The sequence below is a fragment of the Mytilus galloprovincialis genome, chromosome 4 (genome assembly GCF_965363235.1).
Source record: "Mytilus galloprovincialis chromosome 4, xbMytGall1.hap1.1, whole genome shotgun sequence".
Taxonomy (NCBI): domain Eukaryota; kingdom Metazoa; phylum Mollusca; class Bivalvia; order Mytilida; family Mytilidae; genus Mytilus; species Mytilus galloprovincialis.
The window spans coordinates 12537023-12557584 of NC_134841.1; the positions used below are offsets into that span (position 1 = coordinate 12537023).

A 20562-nucleotide genomic window follows, 5' to 3' on the forward strand; every position below is an offset into this window, starting at 1 on the left:
TCCAACTACCATTTGGTGTGTTTAGTTTATTTTAATTTGACATGCATGGATTGTTTAACTATAGCCGCAGGCATTCGATGTGTAAATTAAGCCCCCCCCCCATAACAGTAAGAAACTGAATGAAATGAAGAAAAAAAATCAGGATAATAGGAAATGTGTAGCAACAACGCGACGTCAATACAATTTCATTAAAAAACGCCATTTGCGAGAGATATTACGACTGGAAGTACAACTGCTAACAAATCGTCGGATGTCACGGCAGATAGGTTCATGCCAAAAATGTTTCTCAAATACTGGGATTCCACAGAATCCCCATACAGCAAAACATATTGAGGTCTACATCTTTAAACTGATAATTGTAAAAAAAAAACCCAACCTGCAATGAGTGAGATATATGTAAGGATAATCATAATAAGCCAAAGTGAACTGGAAACATCTTCCACCGAACTGCTCGACTTCATTGTGTCAATCATTTAGGTTTTGGTTACAAGCAGTCGTTCCAATTAATAAGAGAAGCACCAGTTAGGATATCAGTGATTGACCATTTAACGAGATGTAATCGTTCCAACTTTAAAACTGCAAACTTCATTTATACGTTAAAGTATTGAATGATGTTACCAAGTATTGCATATTTAAAAATGAAAATTGTAAACAAAAATTTAGTGTTGCGTTTTTAAAGTTCGTCAGTATTAATAAGCCGCTTACAATGACAATAATAAATGGACAGTAAATAACATTAAACCGATTTGATAAGATTTTCAAAATATGACCTGAGATTCACACTTATCAAAATATGGCTTTTGTCATCTAACAAATACATCACATACGTTAATCCTGGTATCTTTTTAAGTTTTTATACCTGTACTATTATCTATGTATTACATACCCACATCTATACACTTACAATGTACATGTAATCATACACTTGACAAAATTATGAGATAAACAAACATTTACAATTTATCTAAGCTTAATACTTAAAATGGAGTCGCAAGTACAAGTACGGAAGAGAGGACAAAATCAACCGTATGTAGACGTTGAGGACCAAGACACTAATTTCAGGTGAGTCAGATAAATGCGCGTTCAATTTGTTTTTTTCTCTCAATTTATCTATCTCAACAAGTCGGATGCAAGTGCTGGAGAAATTATACCTATATCAATGTTGAAACACTAGCCGTCAAAAGTGAAAAAAATAGGTCCCTTCTACTGTAAAAATAAATAAATAGATCAATGGTACATGCATAATATCATGAATATAATCAGGAACGTTAGATCCTAAATAACTCTTTCTCGTCGTGTATATGGTTTATATTAAAAGGTCAAGTACAAGCTTTGAGAATTACATTATAAACTGATAGTTGTTTAAAGGACACTGTTTGTATAGAATCGACTATTATTGTTTCTTTCTATGCATGCATATTTTCCTTGGCCGGTAATTGTATGCACATTATAAATGCATTTATTAACCAGATTCGGAAAGGGTAATTCATCTAAAGTTGTATTGAAATTCAGAATAGCAAATTGACAAACGCTCATAAATAATGAAAATGTATAGTAAATGATACAACTGTGGAATAAATGAAATAAGTTTGTCCGTTTTGTTTTGTTTTGTTTTGTTTTTTAATTTTTTTTTAGATACAGGCATTTAGAAATATATACATTTTTAGCCTAGGAGAAGGCAAGAAAGGAATACAAGTTATAAAGCAATTCAGTCAATTAAAACACGATAGCCAATCATCCTGAACTCAACAGTGATTTTAATCTTAGTTAGTTAATTAATACGAAGGTTTGATAAAAGATCAATCTTATGCCATATGAAATAAATTGTATGATTAAATTGTTTGCACGACTGTTTTGTAGCAAGATCAATCTTATGCCATATGAAATAAATTGTATGATTAAATTGTTTGCATGACTGTTTTGTAGCAAAGAGAAGAAACCACTGTCTCATGACAAGTTCCACTGGGATTTGTGGTTGCTGTTGGCGGTGGAGAATTGGCTGTTTGATTTTGGGCGACCTATATTTGCAGTAAGAACAAACATGTAATACTATACAAGACTTACCTAGTAATAAACGCACCTAAACAAACTCTTATTAGAAAATAACAAACATTTTTGGAGTGTCAAATATAATGATTCCTTTAGATATTTTCTATCTTATTTTATAATAACGATGTAAAGAAGGAATAGGATTCTTACAAATTCTAAAAATATAGATCAATCATATTTAATACCAATACAAATGGTAAATACATATACAAATGCATGTATGTAGACAAACTTAAGTTAAAAATATTATGATCCGCATTACTAGACCATATGCAAAGTACGCCGAATTCGTGCTTTGTAGTTTTTGTGTAGTGTAAAAATGCTACCGTAAGAACACAAGCTTGCATAGTAACTACTACTTTTGTTATGACAAGAATCACGCATGTTATTATTCCAAAATGAGAATCTAACAATGTAGAATACGAAGATCAAAGCGATTGATATAGACTTAAGTTTTGAGTTGTCTTTTAAAATAGCGTCAATATCAAGATAAAGTCATAAGAACATTTTACTTGGAATATCTTGAAAACTTGGGTACATTTCTTTACAATTCAAATAATGTTTTTAATCACAGTAATGAATATTTTTATATATATCTTAGAAACATTTTTCAAGTTAGCATAGAAACAAATACAAAAATGACGCTTATAAAAAGATTTGGACCTGAAACCATTTCATTTTTTGAATCAAAGAACACTGAACGTTCTGTTTGAGATGATGCAAAGAAATGTGATACGTATTTATTCTTTATTTGAAAAGCTTTTTAAATGTTTAAAAAACACTTTTCTTTCCAGTTATTTGTGCCCCAGAAATGGTTTCCTATGAACTACCCAAGTGTTGGGGACTATTGTCATATGGCTTACAATGTTATTACACCATTCTGTCTACTCAAGGTATGACATTAATCCTATACAAATTTCTTACAGTTCTGACTGCTAAAGATGATATGGTTGATAAACGAGAAAAGGAGTTTTGAGATAACACCAACAAACAGTGATTAAAATTTATCAAACGTATTAAGATAACTAAAAAAAATAGCGGATAAAATTTATCAAACGTATTGACCAACACTGCCATGCAAGCTTCATCAATCCCGTACATACAAGTAAATAAACTTAATAATACATACTAGACTTCACACAAGTGCATAGGCGTAACGGTAACCAATTTTCTCCTTACCTTAATTTTTTAATATAGTTTGTATTTTGCTGTTGAAAGAAACACAACTGCTACCGATTGTTTGAATTAAAATTTGAGCAATGCGAACTCCCACCAAAATAGAGAGTACTGTAATGATTCTGTATGGGGGTGCGAGAGGCAAAATATCAACAGCTAATAAAATTACGTCCTTTAATGGCACTTCCAAAACGAAAAAGAGACAGTACATGTGATTACGATTACATACATGTATATAACAAAATCATATACGGACTGAACAGTATTTCCGGAAACGCGGATTCAACCCCCTATATATATTACATCCCCCCGACAAAAGAAAAATGTAAATTTTGCTCAGGGTTGAATTCGCTTACAATATATATGCACCAACTCATATACCATCTCAAAACACAGCATGAAAAATTACAATTATCTGACGTTGCGAAATCTCAACTTTTGAAAGTTAGTAGTTAAATATATTTTTACAGATCCGAAATTGTTTCGTGATACATGTATCATTGAGTAATAAATTCAACAGAGCCCCTAACTCTTACAATATTGTGAAGATGTCCTATAATGATCACATTTCATAAGTTGCAAGTTTCAAAAAATATATCAACTATCTCTCACAGAATCATGGCCAAACCCATTTACGCACACACACTCTCATAAAAAATATAAAATTGCTAACAGATAAAACATATCAGAAAGATACAATTCACGGGGTTTATTTATGAAATTATCTCGATATCACTGACATAGATCCTAGATAATACACTCCTCATAAAAGTTCCAAAAGGACGTTAACTACAGATTTCCGTCTTTATACCATGCAAAAAAAAACAAAAAAAAAACATTCTCTCTACATTTTCCTTAATTTGCTCGCTAATGAAACTGTATATCACTATCATGTTTCCTTAAAAATCCACTAAATACAAAATGAACCATATTCATACGATCTCATCAACATATTTCAAAAATAGTAAAGATCGATGTTCAATATAAACATACAAAATTCGGCATTCTTCACAGAAAATAATTATTGAATTACAAATCTGAAAACGCAGTACCAACTTTCTGCTATTATGTTACAAAATTAAATAAATCAAATATTAATGACTAGATAATTCAAACTTGATACTTATGTAAATGAAATTGAAATAAAAAATCTACATGTATAAAAATGCACAAGTGTTTAGCATAATGTCCTGTATACGCAATATCGTTCATTATTTGCATCAGAATAATAGAAAAAAATCAAGCAAACATACATAATACGAATTGTTCAAGTATTTTAAAAAGATAAGTAATATCAACATATGCAAAATAAAAATAATCTTTAGCAGTTAATAAGCAGTTCCCATGTACATGTATATTATATATGCAAACAAACTAATGTCCGTATTTAAAAAAAAAAGAGTTCTTATTGAATAACATTGAAATTGGGCTCCGCTCTGTACTGAATTTCATCTGACATCATAGTAACGGATTGTCATGAGATAAATCTCACGGACAAAAACATGAAAAGTTCGCCAGAAAAAGTCGTTGTACCATCATCATAGGGCATTGTCATGAGATAAATCTCACGGACAAAAAGTTCCAGAAAAGCATCGCTGTACACAGATTAATAAATTGTCATGAGATAAATCTCACGGACAAAAAGTTCCAGTAAAGCATCACTGTAAAAATCCGGGTAACTTGTCATGAGATCAAACTCAAGGACAAAAAGGTTCGAAATAAACATCCTCGTCAAGCATTAAAGTATAAATTGTTCAAATTGGCAATTGTCTTGAATTTTACAACAAAATTCGTTTAATATGTACAATATGAGCATTCCATAAAATTAAACACTGAATAAAACAATAAAAAAAACGGTGTATCATGAGGTAAACCTCACAGACACAAAACGACTCATAGAATTTGTGGAGGTAGTCGGCGTTTTATCAAATCGCGGGTTTTCTTGTCAAAATCGGACTCCTTTAGCCAACGGGCATTTTGAGCCGGTTCTCCAATAAAATGAACTAAATAACTCATTGTTCCGTCCATAATTTTCCTAGCAAGTATTCGTTTAACTTTGTAAAAACGATTTTCATCACTCGAAACAGTTTTGTCTCCTGGATCGGTGAAACTTTCATCTTCAAACCGAGCTGGTTTCTTTTTTAATCGGGTTGATTTCCGGATTGGGGATTGAATACTTTTCCCTTTGCACTTTTTTGTTTGTTCGTCTGTCGCATTGTTTGAATTGTTATTCATCAAAATTTTTCCTGTGTCGTTCTCTGTATCATTTGAATAATTGTCATTTATTTCAGAATGTGACACTGTCGTATTCGATAACTCACTTGTTTCAGAGAAGTCCGATGCAGTATTTTGGTCCGTGGTTGTATTTACATGCATTTTTGTTTCAACTTGATCCATGAAGTATTGTGCAGGATTTGGTTGACGCACGTACGCCGGTTTTATCCGATTAATGTGAATAGGATTCGGAAGGCATTTTTGTGAATCTGGGTCCTTCAAAACTACCATATGCGGACTGTGAATTTTATGAATGATATATGGCCCAGCATAACGGTATTTCAGTTTTTGTCCCTGTCCTGTAGGATTTTTGCTGAGATAAACATAATCATGTTCTGCGTACTGTAGAGGGTTCAAACTGTCATTTACACGTTCCACCATTTTTATTTGAGAAGTTAATGCATGTTCTTTCACTTCTGATCGAATTATTTCTAATCTTGCGCACAAATTTTGAACATATTCATGACAATCGTTTGGAAGCGTGTTTATATCCTGTCTAAAATGTCCGGTTAATGGAAAATTAGGCCTCCTGCCGTAAACTATCTCAAATGGAGAATATCCTAGACTGGCGTTAACGGTATTGTTCATTGAGAAAAGAATACAAGGTAATAAATCTTGCCAGTTCTTACCATCTGCAATGTATGGAGTCATGCGTTCGGCTAAAGTTCTATGCGAACGTTCGCACGCACCCAGACAGTGATGTGCAAAACTCGGGGTGTATTCATGATTTATGTCTAGTAACCGGCAAACTTCTTTGAAACATTTACTGATGAATTCGGAGCCTTGATCGCTGATTATAGTATCAAATACACCAAACTGCGAAACCATCCTGAATAAAACTTCAGACACTGTAATAGTATCGGCGGTAGGAATAGCCTCGGCAAATACAAACTTACTAAAAAGGTCAATCGCCGTGCAAACATATTGATTTCCTGTTGGAGATATTGGATTTATTGGTCCAAAAATGTCGATTTGCCACACTTGAAACGGCGAATCTGGCGTACGGTATGCGACAATTCCGGCCTTAGTGTTGATTTTTGTCAATTTCCTTCTTTGACATGCCGGACAACTTTTTATATAGTCAGAAATTTTCTGCGCCAATTTTGAAAAGAAATATTTTTCCTTTATTAAGTCAATTGTATGTTGTATTCCGCCATGTCCGCCAAGAGATGAGTCATGATACATAGAAATAACGGTTTTCACTACAACTGCTGGTAAAACTAGTTGGTAATTTTTTAGATTTTTAGCGCGCTTTGATTTTGCAATTCGAGAATGAAAAAGTAATCCGTTTATCAACATAAAATCAGGCGATTGCAAAAGTAGTTTTCGGGCCTCTTTTTGTGATTTCGGCAGTTCTCCCTTATCCAAGTACGAAACAAATTTTCCGTATTCTGAATCTTTCCGTTGTAGATTGCTTAAACTTTCTACACTAAAGTCAGATCTCTCGAACAGATCTATCATTTCAACTTGACGTCTCATTTGGTTATCCTGATCCGTATTCACATCCGTTGTAAGATTGAAAATATCCGAATCATGTTCATTTAAAACAGTTGATTGATCATCACTACTACGATCTGTTGATGGTACGCTTATATCGGTATCTACGGTATTTGTCGGATTTTGTATTTCAATATTTTGTTTCATATCATTGTCGGAAACGATCTCTATATCTGTGTTGTTTACTGAAACTGGGTTATTTTCGGACGGATTTATTCTAATATTTGGAATGGAAAGTAATTTTCTCTTTGAAACAATTTTGCGTTTTAGTTTGTTTTGTTTGCAAGGAACATCATCTTCCGTATCGGCATCATATTCTGCTGTCGTTTGTAAGTCGGGTTTGTGTTGATAATCCGGATTTAATGAATTGAAATTTGATGTTAAATTTTGATCAACTCGAATATTGTTTATCTGGTCGTTTTCACTAGAATCCGAATGTCTAAATGATGGAAATTTGTATCCACCTTCAATGTTTATATCACCTACTGTTTCCTCCTTATACGGGAAGTATGGGTCTTCAATATCAGGACTAATAAATCCATCAGAAATCTCCTGCCGCGGAATACGCGATAGGGCATCGGCAACCTGCATATCCCTTGCTGGTTTATAGCGAAGATCAAAATTATATTGTTGGAGTATGGCGATCCAGCGCTCATAAATTGCTCCCTTTAGCTGTTTTTGAAACAAAGGCTTTAAAGCCTGGTGATCGCATTCAACGATAAATCTACGTCCACGCAAGTATACAGAACAATCAAGAATTGCAGTCACCATTCCAAGTAATTCAAGTTTGGTGGGGCCATAAGATCTTTGCCAACGACTTAATGATTTTGAACCAAAACGGACCACTCTGATCATGTCCTCCTCATGTTCATCAGTATGAATCTGGTAAAGAACGTATCCTATGCCCTTACTGGATGTATCAACCGCCAAATGAAATGGTATATTGTAATTTGGAAATGCAAGAACTGGTGAATTTAAAAGCAAATTTTTCAGTTTTTGAAAGGCATTTTCTTGCACCGCAGACCACCGAAATTTCATATTTTTCCTAAGTAATTTTGTCATTGGTTCTATTTCTGAGCTAAAATTTGGAATGTATTTTCTAAACCAATTTAGTAGACCGACGACACGGCGTAGTTCTTTAACAGATTTTGGAGAAGGATAATCCTTGATCGCTTGCAACCTTTCCGGTGGGGGCTGAATGCCTTTGCTGGAAATTAAATGCCCCAGAAAAACGCATGACTGCTGTGCAAAGCTACATTTCTTGGGTCCTAGTTTAAGACCGGCTTCTTTCAAGCGGCCGAAAACAGTGTTCAAGTCATCGATATGTTGGTCAAAAGTTTCTGATGCTATAAGAATATCATCCAAGTAACATAAGCACACTTTAAATGTCAATCCCTGTAGAATTTTATCCATCAATAACTGAAATGATGAAGGCGCAGAACTTAACCCCATTGGAAGTCGACGAAATTTGAAAGTTCCAAAACATGTATTGAACGCAGTGTACTTTTGGCTGTCTTTATCTACAGGCATTTGAAAAAATCCTGAGCTTAAGTCGATTGAAGCCAGATAATTTGGAGTTTTCCCAGAAAATGATTCAGTTAGTTCGGTCAGATCAGGAATAAAATACGAAAAATCTTGAACTTGGGAGTTTAAATAGCGAAAGTCGCAACAAAATCTGTACTTAGCACTGCTCTTTTGTGAATTTTCTTGTTGTTTCTTGTTTCGATCTTGTTTTGAAACCAAAACAATAGGACTGATTATTGGAACATCCTCAGTTTCACTGACTGGCGCTATTATATTTTGACGAAGGAGTTCATCAAGGTGTTCACGTAAGGCCTCTTTTTTATCAGGTGGAAGTCTATAAGGTCTTTGGTTTTTAGGTTTAAAGTCGGATTTCATGCATATTTTATGATGAACAATGTCTGTGTATCCTAAATCTGGATTTTCATCCGTTACAAACAAACATTTATTTGACTGCAAACACTGACTAAGTTTTGATTTTTCAGTATCGGACAAGTGACTAGGTATATCAAAGTAAGATAAAAATTTGCTATCATCACTTTCATTCTCCGTTCTATGACTTAACTGAACATTTTGCACACTTTGCATTTTACCATTGTCCGGTTCTAATGACGTGATTGAATAATCAGTATCTAATACTTTAAAAATTGCTAAAACTTTCCCTCTTTGAATTGTGATAGGTTCATTAGTAACGTTCATTAGTTTTACCGGCACTGAGTTTTTCTGATCAACTGACACTACAGCCTTAGCTGTTAATAAACCTATTTTGTTCATATAGTCACTACTAGTACATATGCCCTGCGTACCGTATAATACATTCTTTCCAAGTTTACTCCACATAAAAAATTCTGAATTTGCAGGGACAGAAATTCGTTTTTGACACTTAACCTTCACAGTCTTAGTATTTATATACAATTTACCAAAATCAAGCACTATCTTGTTAGTAAATAAATAATTGGTACCTAAAATCAACGGATTCGAGGTTTGAGATAGTATGTACACATGTAACCAATGTTTGCCAGTCGGAACTTTGATCTTTATACGTGCTGTACCAACAATATTTATTGACGCATTATTTGCCAAAAGTATCTTTTCGTTTGCACTTTTAAAAGAATTACGGTAATGTTCTGGCAACGAATTAAAAAGTTGTTGTGATATTACATTTATGGAACTGCCACTATCTATAAGTGCGGCTATCTCTATATTGTCTATAGTAACTGGCATATATAAAAATTTGGGGCGAGATGACTCCTCTCCTTCTATTTCAGAACAAGTACTATCATATGAGTCAGATTCATTATTGTCACAAGTATAATTACAAGATTGTACATGTACGTTGTGTTGTCTACTAGGAGAGCGACTACGCCTTCTGGCACTTAAGGGTGGTCGCCCGAGGGAGCGTGCCCAGTGTCCCCCGGGTTCTGACGGTTTCCCTGTTGGCTTGAAAAACGTAAACAGTGTGACGCTGAATGCCCATACTGACTACAGAGCTGACATTGTGAACTTGGGTTAGCCTGACCTTCACCATCCCACATACAATCGCGCCTAAAATGTTGTGGCCCTTTACAAGCGTGACAATAAAAGGGTGGACGATTTTCGGGCCGCCTGTTCAAATTGTAATCCCGCTGTTCTTTAGGGTAATCAGACTGACGGAAATTTTGATAATTTTGCCTGCGATTTTGAGGTTGCTGTCTGGGCTGTTCTGATTGAGCTGAAAGTTTTTGTATTGCACTTGTCAAATCTTGAATTTGTGATTTCAGTTCATGTACGACTGACGGGTTTTGTTCGGCAACAACAGCTTTAGGTGTAATTTGTTGTTTGATGGCAGAAACAGATATTTCATCATGTAACCTGTACCCGTATGCTTCGCCCATTTTGGCAGCTGATAGTGCACTATTACTGTCTTTTTGGTTACCTGCCCTTACAAAGAAAGCTAACTTTTCGGGAAGACCCTTGATGAATTTGGTGAGAATATCATGATCAGCTTTGTGTAATAATTGAGCTTTTTCTACAAGCTGGCAGTAAAAATCTTCGAGTGCTTGACCCGGTGACAACTTTATGTGTTCAAAAACTTCATTTTCTAGCATGATTGTTGGACTTTGCCAATCGAGATTAACATATTTTCTCTTAAACAGTTCAATAAGTTTTTCCCAGGAGCTTTTGTCATTGGATGTTAATGAGTTAAACCACGTGAGGGCTGGGCCCGTTAACTGGAGATGAAAAGCTGCTATTCGCCTTTGGTTTTCATAAGGCATGATGTTATGTAGTGTAGCAAAAGAGTCAAATTCACGCAAGAAAACAAGTCCATTTTCATGGGGATATCCCCCGAATTTCCTACACGGAGCTAATTTTTCAGTGACAGCTGTATGTACTATTCTAGGTATACTTGTATGTTCTAATCTAGGCGTACTTGTAGTGTAACATGCACTTGTGTTATAAGTCAAATTATTTTGATGCAATCTGTTAACCAAACTTATTTGTGGTGTTAAAATTGGCATAGAACGATCTAATTCTTGGTTTTGAGAAGGCCTAGTCGGCACAGGCACTTGTCTCAGAAAAAAAATTTCCTATATACCTTAATATAACACAAGGTACTTAACTAAATTTTTTGAAAAATGACCTCCAGTCCCGAATTCCCGTTATTTTTCGATTTCTCGGTTGTCAAACCTACTTAAACTTAATATGCCGTAAATCTAAATTGATTTATCTACACAATGGTATTTGGCACGACTATCATTGTTGTCGGGATCATTAGTAGCAGGTCTCAGAAGTCGGTCAACGGGATTTTTTTTGTATTCGTCTTAAACTTTGGCAACACCCAGTCCGCATGTAATTTTATACTGGTTTCTCATTGGTCGATCGTCTGGCTAAAAATAAATGTGGGAAATTTTGGTCAATTTATAACTCTACATTAGTGTCGTTGTGTACACGTGTGTTTCATAACAAAATGAATGTCAAACAGCTTATAGCATTGAATCAGGTAAAAAATGATCATAACCTTTTGCTTCTGGCGCAAAGTGGAACGGGGAAGAGCCATTTGGTCTGTACTATAGAACAAGAACTAAAAAAAAAGGGGGGGGGAACGGTTGCAGTCACAGGAACAACGGGAGTGGCTTCCTTGAATATAGGTGGGATTACTGTCCATTCCTGTTCCGGTATAGCAGATGGTCATTTTTCAAATGACGAACTATTACAAAAATTGACTATTGATGAATATTTTCGAAAATACAAGGGGTTCTGCAAGTTTAGGATTTTAAAAATGTCAATTTACCATTCAAATAAGGATTGACATATGTTTTTGTTTTGTTTTCCCTACTCAAAATGATATCAAAATGTTATTAGAAATATACATACCATGAACAAATAGCATTATTAGCTAAATACATCTTTTCATGATACTTCAAAATTTCTCGCTTTTCAAACCTTTTGGAGTTATCTCAATATCTTATGTAAAGTCCAGAGAGAGTCTGAATGATGTCAATAAAATGGGAAAATCTGAGTTCTAAAATTAGAAACTCCTGACACATTCGACAGACCTCAAAAAACACTTATTTGGGTTTGTTTCACATAATCTGTAAACAATTTACAATAAAGATAATAATTTATAGTCAGAGGGAAGCTGACAGTTTTTATTTTAATAATTTTTATGATAATTCAATCACTGCGGGCTGGGTGTTGCCAAAATTTGAGACAAATGCAAAAAAAATCCCGTTGACCGACTTCTGAGACCTGCTACTAATGATCCCGACAACAATGATAGTCGTGTCATATACCATTGTGTAGATAAATCAATTTAGATTTACGGCATATTAAGTTTAAGTAGGTTTGACAACCGAGAAATCGAAAAATAAAGGGAATTCGGGACTGGGGGTCATTTTTCAAAAAATTTAGTTAAGTACCTTGTGTTATATTAAGGTATATAGGAAATCTTTTTTCTGAGACAAGTGCCTGTGCTAGTCGGTGCCAATAAATATGAACTTAAAAGTGAATCGTCGGTAAATTCGTCGTCCGTTTCAACTAATGAGTGTAAACTTAAAGTAGACTCACCATCGCTCATATCATTTACATTGCTATATTTCGGCGCCGACATCAACGAAGAAAAAAAACCAACACCAGAGGCGGATTTAGAGGGGGGCCCAGGGGGCCCGGGCCCCCCCTTTTTGGGAAAAAATTTGGTTGCTTATATAGGGAATCATTGAAGCGTGACTTGAGCGGGCCCCCTCTTAGGTCAGTCAGTGGGCCCCCACTTATGAAAATTTCTGGATCCGCCACTGAACACCGTAATGAGATAAATCTCACTTACAGATAAAAAAAATTAAATGTGCATGTTAAATAATACGCCTGTAATGAGATGAATCTCACGTACAGAAAACTGGGATTCATAAGGCAACTTGAAGAAAATCATAATCTGCATAAAAAATTTGACCACCCAAAATTGCGAATTTTGAAAATTGTGGGAAAAAAAATTTCAGTTCATTTCAGTTCAGGTTTACACAAATAAAGTCCTTTGAATGAAGTTATATTTCGGGTCCTCCGCCATGTAATGATTCTGTATGGGGGTGCGAGAGGCAAAATATCAACAGCTAATAAAATTACGTCCTTTAATGGCACTTCCAAAACGAAAAAGAGACAGTACATGTGATTACGATTACATACATGTATATAACAAAATCATATACGGACTGAACAGTATTTCCGGAAACGCGGATTCAACCCCCTATATATATTACAGTACTATAAGACTTATTACGATAACCTATAACTGCTAACATCTACGTCATTTAGTCTCTGGTAATTATTGCGAATTTTTATTAGATAATATATATATTTATAGCTTTTTGAGAGAAGCCCAAACAAATCCTCAACAACATTCAATATGCTATGTATCATCACATTTGTTATGGGTGCCAGCATTCATCTAGTAGGAGACTCAATTAATCACAGATTGGTGTTGCTAGGATACGAGCTTCATCTGTCAGTCCGGGAAAATCCAATGATGCAACAGATGCAACCACAAGGACTGGTAAGTACCGTTATTTTTTCGTATGTTGTTCAGAGTCATATTTTGTCATAATTTAGCTCAATTCTACGAATGTCATTTTCTCGTCTTTTATATACTTGCATAACAAACGTATAACCTGTATTTCTTCTAATTGACAATTTCGTTTATCAAGGAAATGTTCCTCAAGTCAACTCACTAGCATTTTGAATGCTAATCCTTTTGGCATTGATATGAAATTTGATTGTATCTTCTGAATATTCGAATTATTGGTATTTCGTTTAGGGTCTACTAACTTCCCATCGTAAAACCAACAACAACATCAACCACAAGTCAACATTAACAACAACTCTCATTATCAAAAGTATTTGTGTCTTGAAACTCACATCCACTGTCTAGTACAATTCTGTTTTGCTCAATTTATTGTATTTTGGTTAATTTCGGTTAATTTAATTCTAATAAATAATGACATGTATTAATCAATGAATTCTAATACGACGAATAATTTAACACAGAATATTCAGTTTTAGTAGTTGCAATATTCAAGAGTACAATATTCCACATAGATCTTTACTTAGTGAATATGTTCTTCTGAAGGGAAAACAGATCAGCTTCAATCGCTTAGTACATTGTTGTTACATATAAAAAGTACGAGATTGTCCTAACAGAACAAACCAAAATGATAAATTTGGTAAATAAGTTTAAACAATATTACACATGTTTAATTTAGATTGAATGCATGTATCGAACTGCTGAAATAAAGATTCACTGGATAGTGATCAAGATTGCGCAAACACAAAGCTTTGAGCATTAGTAAATCGATTTCACTGTCTTAGATATAAGAAGATGTGGTATGAATGCCAATGAGATAACTCTCTATCCAAGACAGAATTTGTAAAAGTAAACCATTATAGGTCAAAGTACGGTCTTCAACACATAGCCTTGGCTCACGCTGAACAGCAAGCTATACAGGGCCCCAACAATGACTAGTATAAAACCATTCAAAAATGAAGAAAAACGGTCTAATCTATATAAAAACGAGAAACGAGAAGTATTTATGAACCACATCAACAAACGACAAATACCGAACATCAGATTCGTTACCGATGCGACACCCTCAAATCATTGGTTCATTATATCAGCCTATATCATTTTTATTACAGGTGGATTCTTTTGAACTTTTATATCTATACGATGAAGTTATAGGCCATTTAATGTGGTGAGTGTGTGAATATTGAATCATTACAAGTAATAGCTTTTCTAAAAAGCTTGCCGTATTTTAGCTGATTATATTGAGATCAGTGGTTTGTGAGTATGTTATTTTTATTGGAATATTGCACTCCAAGCAATATGAATGCATAGCGCTTTTTTTCTACTAATTTGTGATTTTAGTTGTATTATTGGTGGACCAGGGTTATATTAATGGAAGGAGACTTGATAAAATTGGGAATGATCGATATTTTGAACAGATATATCATGTTGAGGAGGGGTATTTGCGAAAAATACCAGTCGAGAGAATGTTAAATTTCACGAGCCGTAAGGCGAGGGAAATTCATTCTCAAGACTGGTATTTTTCGCAAATACCCCTCAATAACATGATATATCTGTTTAATTACACCGAATGTTAATGTACTAAAACGTAAAACGCATTGATGATCGTGACGTTACAAGCGTCCAGTCGGATAGAGTATTTTTTGGCAAATACCACGGCAGAGAGGGTAAAAAAGGCATATCCTTTTAGCAAATACCCCGGCGGCGTTAAAAATGAACGATATTCATTTGATAACAGTAAATTGGTGAAAAATACACTGGCTATTAACCAATCAAAACCCCGGATTCTTACATAAGGTGTAATTAATAATAAAATGCATACTGTGTCTATAATCAACTTGATAAAAGAGCATATAACCTACATGTACTTTTGAGGATTACTACTTGACAAAATGGACTAATACAGAAGGCCTTTCAAATTTGAGAATGATACATCTTATATTTACATGTATAGAAGTGATTGATATCTTTAATATCTGACTTTTGTCTTTGAAGATGCAATTAGTTTTGACGGTACAAGTTAAATGTTGTTATTACTTATTTCCAGATGTAGTAATACTTGAAAAAGATGGTTTTATGGTAATGGGATTTGAAATGAAGTATTAATTGCAAATCATTTTCTTCAACATGTTGTCACCTGTCTTATATTTTTGAATATATCACGTTGTGGTTTGTGATCTTGACAATTTTTTTTAAGTTCCAGTGGCGGATTCAAGGGGGGGGGAGGGGTTTGTCCGATCAATGCATTTGAATAAGGACATATAGTTGGAACCCCCCCTTTGTCCTGGGTTGGAACCTCCCCTTTTTAAAATGGCTGGATCCGCCCCTGATTTCTGTAGATGAGAGCTTCATATTAGTATTAGCCTTTTATAGTGCTTTATATTTGGTTGCACATGTAATCAAGCTTTTGTTACTTTGAATATTTATATTTTCATATCTGATGGCAACCATTTCATGTTATACATATAGTCAGGATTATTAGTTAGTTTTACTTGTTAATGTTTATTGTCATGATCAGTGGCGGATCCAGAAATTTTATAAGTGGGGGCTGGTTGACTGCCTAAGAGGAGCCTGCTCCCGTCACGCTTCAGTGATTCCTTGAAAAGGGGGGCCCCCTAAATCTACCTCTGGTGATTGATATGGACTAAATGGAATTGCTGTTTGGTGTGAACCAGGCTTTGCGTCGAAGACCATACTACAACCTATAATGGTTTACTTTTATAAATTGTGACTTGGATAGACAGTTGTCTTTGGTACTTTAATATGAGATCCATTTATATCTATCTACAAGATTGAGAACATTTTTTTGTAATAAATTTAAAACATATATTTAATTCTGTAATACCTGATAATATTTATCAGTTATTTGTGCTTTTTTCATTTGATGTTTACTCTCTGATAATGTCAGTATAATTTGATTGGTTGTGATAAAAAAAATTGGGTCAGTTTGCAATTGTGGATCTTCTTTCCCCTTTCATTCATAAAATTGCGCATGAAATTTATCACAAAAATGCACCAGTAATTTGGTGAATGAAACACTTGTCATATTGTTTTAAAGTCAGAGGCTGAGTTAGAGGGTTTTTCAGGGGGGGGGGGGGGGCTGGGCTGCCCCTTTTATTAGAGAAATTTGGTTGTTTATATAGGGAATCACTGGAGCATGACTGGAGCGGGCCCCTTCTTAGGCAGTCAGTGGGCCCCTGCTTATGAAAATTTCTGGATCCACCACTGAAAGTTTCAGTAAAGTTAGATTAGCTTTTTTGACATATTATGTTGAAATTTGAACAAAAAATGAATGAAAACCCTAATAATTTTTAAAAAAATGCACTATTATTAAAAGCTTTCCTTGCTTATTCACAAGGACGTGACATATCCTCCGTGCTATTCCGATCTGAGTTTTTGTTCATACATAGTCTGGTGCTGTTCCAATGCAAGTAGTCTTCTTTTTTTTCTGTTTCTTGAGAAGTATTTGGTTTACCTGTTCAGTCACTATAAAGTGTTACAATTCATATTTAAAGGCAACACATAAATAGTGACCAAAAAGGTACCGCTATCACATGAGAGAAGCTAGGAAAAAGTAAAATGTATATATTTTAAATATTTTTGTGGGAGCATGAAATGTAGTACACATATAGATAGATATTCATAGACCATAGAACAAATAAGCAAACAAATTCAAAGGAAATGTAAATGTAAGATGAATAATGAAAAAAGATGAGCCATGGCCAGGGGCCCAAACTTGACAGCATTTGGTGTTGAACAGGTTAAATGTCTGCATTTACAATAAATATAGCCTTTGTTAGAGGTGAGCCAGGTCACCTTTCCCTTAATCAGCCATATTAAAGGTAACCGCATATTTCTGGGCTGGGTTGAAAATTAAATGAACATGACTTTGAAAAATGCTAAAATTTTTAGAATAAAGAAATACACCAAATCTATTGGGGAGACATCTATTAATATGTTGGATATGAAGTTGACAAGAACTAAGCTTTTCAGATAATATACATGTACAGACTATAACAATCAGCCTAAAGACTCTTTGACTACTGAAATGTTTGCTTACACAGTGCTTTCCTAAAATGATTTAAAATCAGTGCGATAGTTTTCATGAAGAATGCTGAGCGTACAGGTATTATGACAAAATAATAATAATAAATGTTATGTTACATGTATCTACCCAAATAAGTACAATATAAAAATTCTTGACTTCTAAAACAATGATTAATCTCCTGATTTATATCTTATCACTCTATTTCGATGCTGTGTGAAAAATAAAGAAATTTGACTTATGAGTATGCTTCCATCCACTGATGAAAATTCCATCTGAGTTGATTTATTATTTATTATTGTGCTTTGAATACACCTTATTGCTACAATATGTACATGTCCGCCATTACTAAATGTACATCATGAATGTTCCTAGTCAAATAATTATGACGTCTGGTAAGGCTATTTTAATTTTTTTCTGGGACGCCTTCTTAGAACTGACGTCTGGCAAGGCTATTTTATTCTTTTTCTGGGACACCTTCCTGCGAAGTCATAACACGGAAGCCATTTTTTACATATGGACTTTGAGAGTAAATTTTGGGGGGAACTTTGCGACCTAATTTAGGAAGGCGTCCCAGAAAGAAAAAAAATAGTCTATATATATTTTTTTAAGCAAATAAGAACATTTTGTGACTTGACCCTTCAACAATTCCACAATGGATGGCAAATGAAAGAGTTCACACGAAAGCCAACACATTTATAATTTAACAAATGAAAGAGCTCACACGAAAGCCAACACATTTATAATTTAACTAATTATTAAATCAAATAAATGTTTTCTAAATGCCAGAGATATAATTGATTATAAACCGTTTATTTCTTCTATTTTTTCATAGGATCTTGTTCAAAATGCGAACAAGTGAACAAAAAAACCCATTTTTGTCAAAGTACGTAGTGAATTATTATTATAGCTTTAAATAGATGAAATTTAAAACAAATAATTAATTTTTTTACAGGTATATTCCATTCTTCATCAGCTTCTTCTTATATTTTGTTGGTTGTTTTACTTCCAAATTAACAACTCCATCTTCAACAACATCATGGTGGCTGCTGATGTTAGTCAGTGGATTATATTACTGGTAAGTACATGTAACTACGTAATTAACAACAAAAGTCAATGGTAGTATTCATACAATGGAAACTTAACAACAGAAGTCTATGACAGTATTCATCTAATACAGGTTAATCAATTGAAATTGTTTTTTTGGACTTCAACAATGGACAAGATCACAGTTCAAAATCGCCATATTCTAGAAACATTTGTAAAAAGATTCAATTAACGATAATCAAACAATCAATGTCATCTTCGTTAACAGTTCATGGCAATATACTCATCATAGATAACAGGACCCAAATTTTATATTTACGCAAGACGCGCGTTTCGTCAAAAAAAGACAAATCAGTGACGCTCGTATCAAAAAATGTTTACAAGTCCAAATAGAGTACAAAGTTGAAGGGCATTGAGGACCAAAAATTCCTAAAAGTTTTACCAAATACAGCTAAAGTAATCTATTCCTGAGGTAGAAAAGCCTTAGTTTTTTGAAAAATTCAAAGTTTTGTTAACAACAGTTAATTTAAAATTATGAACATATCAATGATAACTCAAGTCAACACAGAAGTGCTGACTACTGGGATGGTGATACCCTCGGCGAAATAAATCTCCACCAGCAGTGGTATCGACCCAGTGGTTGCAAATAAACTCATCATAGATACAAGGATCAAAATTTTATATTTACGCAAGACGTGCGTTTCATCTAAAAAAGACTCATCACTGACGCTCGTATCAAAAAATGTTTAAAAGTCCAAATAGAGTACAAAGTTGAAGAGCATTGAGGACCAAAAATTCCTAAAAGTGTTGCCAAATACAGCCTTAGTTTTTTTTCCAAAGCTAACCGTAAACTTCTCAATCAGTTTTTGTTGGTCTGTTTTATGTCCTTATTTGTGTCATGTTCACATTATCAAATATGGATTTAGCTTTCTCAGTAATCAATCACTAAGTAATATAAACGGTAATGAGAGGATGGAAACTTTAAAACCAACATACTAAGCATTTGTCTAGTCAATAGTATACAATAATAACAGTACTTTTGATCTCTTACAGGTATTTGGTGACTGAGGGACAAATATTCTCTGTATACATCATAACCTTTATCTCTTACAGGTATTTGGTGACTGAGGGCTAAATATTCTCCGTATACATCACAACCTTTGTCTCTTACAGGTATTTGATGACTGACGGACACATATTCTCCGTATACATTATAACATTTATCTCTTACAGGTATTTGGTGACCGAGGAACAAATATTCTCCGTATACATCATAACCTTTATCTCTTATAGGTATTTGGTGACTGAGGGACACATATTCTCCGTATACATTATAACATTTATCTCTTACAGGTATTTGGTGACCGAGGAACAAATATTCTCCGTATACATCATAACCTTTATCTCTTACAGGTATTTGGTGACTGAGGGACACATATTCTCCGTATACATTATAACATTTATCTCTTACAGGTATTTGGTGACCGAGGAACAAATATTCTCCGTATACATCATAACCTTGATCTCTTACAGGTATTTGGTGACTGAGGGACAAATATTCTCGGTATACATCATAACCTTTATCTTTTACAGGTATTTGGTGACCGAGGGACAAATATTCTCCGTATACATTATAACCTTTATATGTATGTTAGCTATGGTAATAATTAAAAAGAGCAAAGGACAGAAAATGGATGTCAATGGCCGATTTCTATTCTATTCATTTACAACAACCTTTGTATTAGTAGGGGTATGGGTGTTTTGGTTGTGGAATGATCCTATTCTAAGACATAAGTATCCAGGTTTGTTGTACATTCCGGAACCGTGGTCATATTATACTCTGTATTTGAAGCCACATTAAATTCACTCATTATAAAATTTTGTTTTATTGAAATTTTTACAT

At 34.2% G+C, this 20562-nt stretch overlaps 1 protein-coding gene across 1 annotated transcript; it reads left to right on the forward strand.

Annotated features, from left to right (window-relative positions):
• Positions 1-896: 896 nt before the first annotated feature.
• Positions 897-20207, forward strand: LOC143070971 (ceroid-lipofuscinosis neuronal protein 6 homolog). The gene is made up of 8 exons (XM_076245068.1): positions 897-1062; positions 1927-2029; positions 2844-2942; positions 13352-13540; positions 14680-14735; positions 18568-18690; positions 19893-19959; positions 20133-20207. Exons 1-8 carry the CDS (start codon positions 983-985, stop codon positions 20205-20207), a joined length of 792 nt encoding a protein of 263 aa, XP_076101183.1. The 5' UTR covers positions 897-982.
• The last annotated feature ends 355 nt before the right edge of the window (positions 20208-20562 follow it).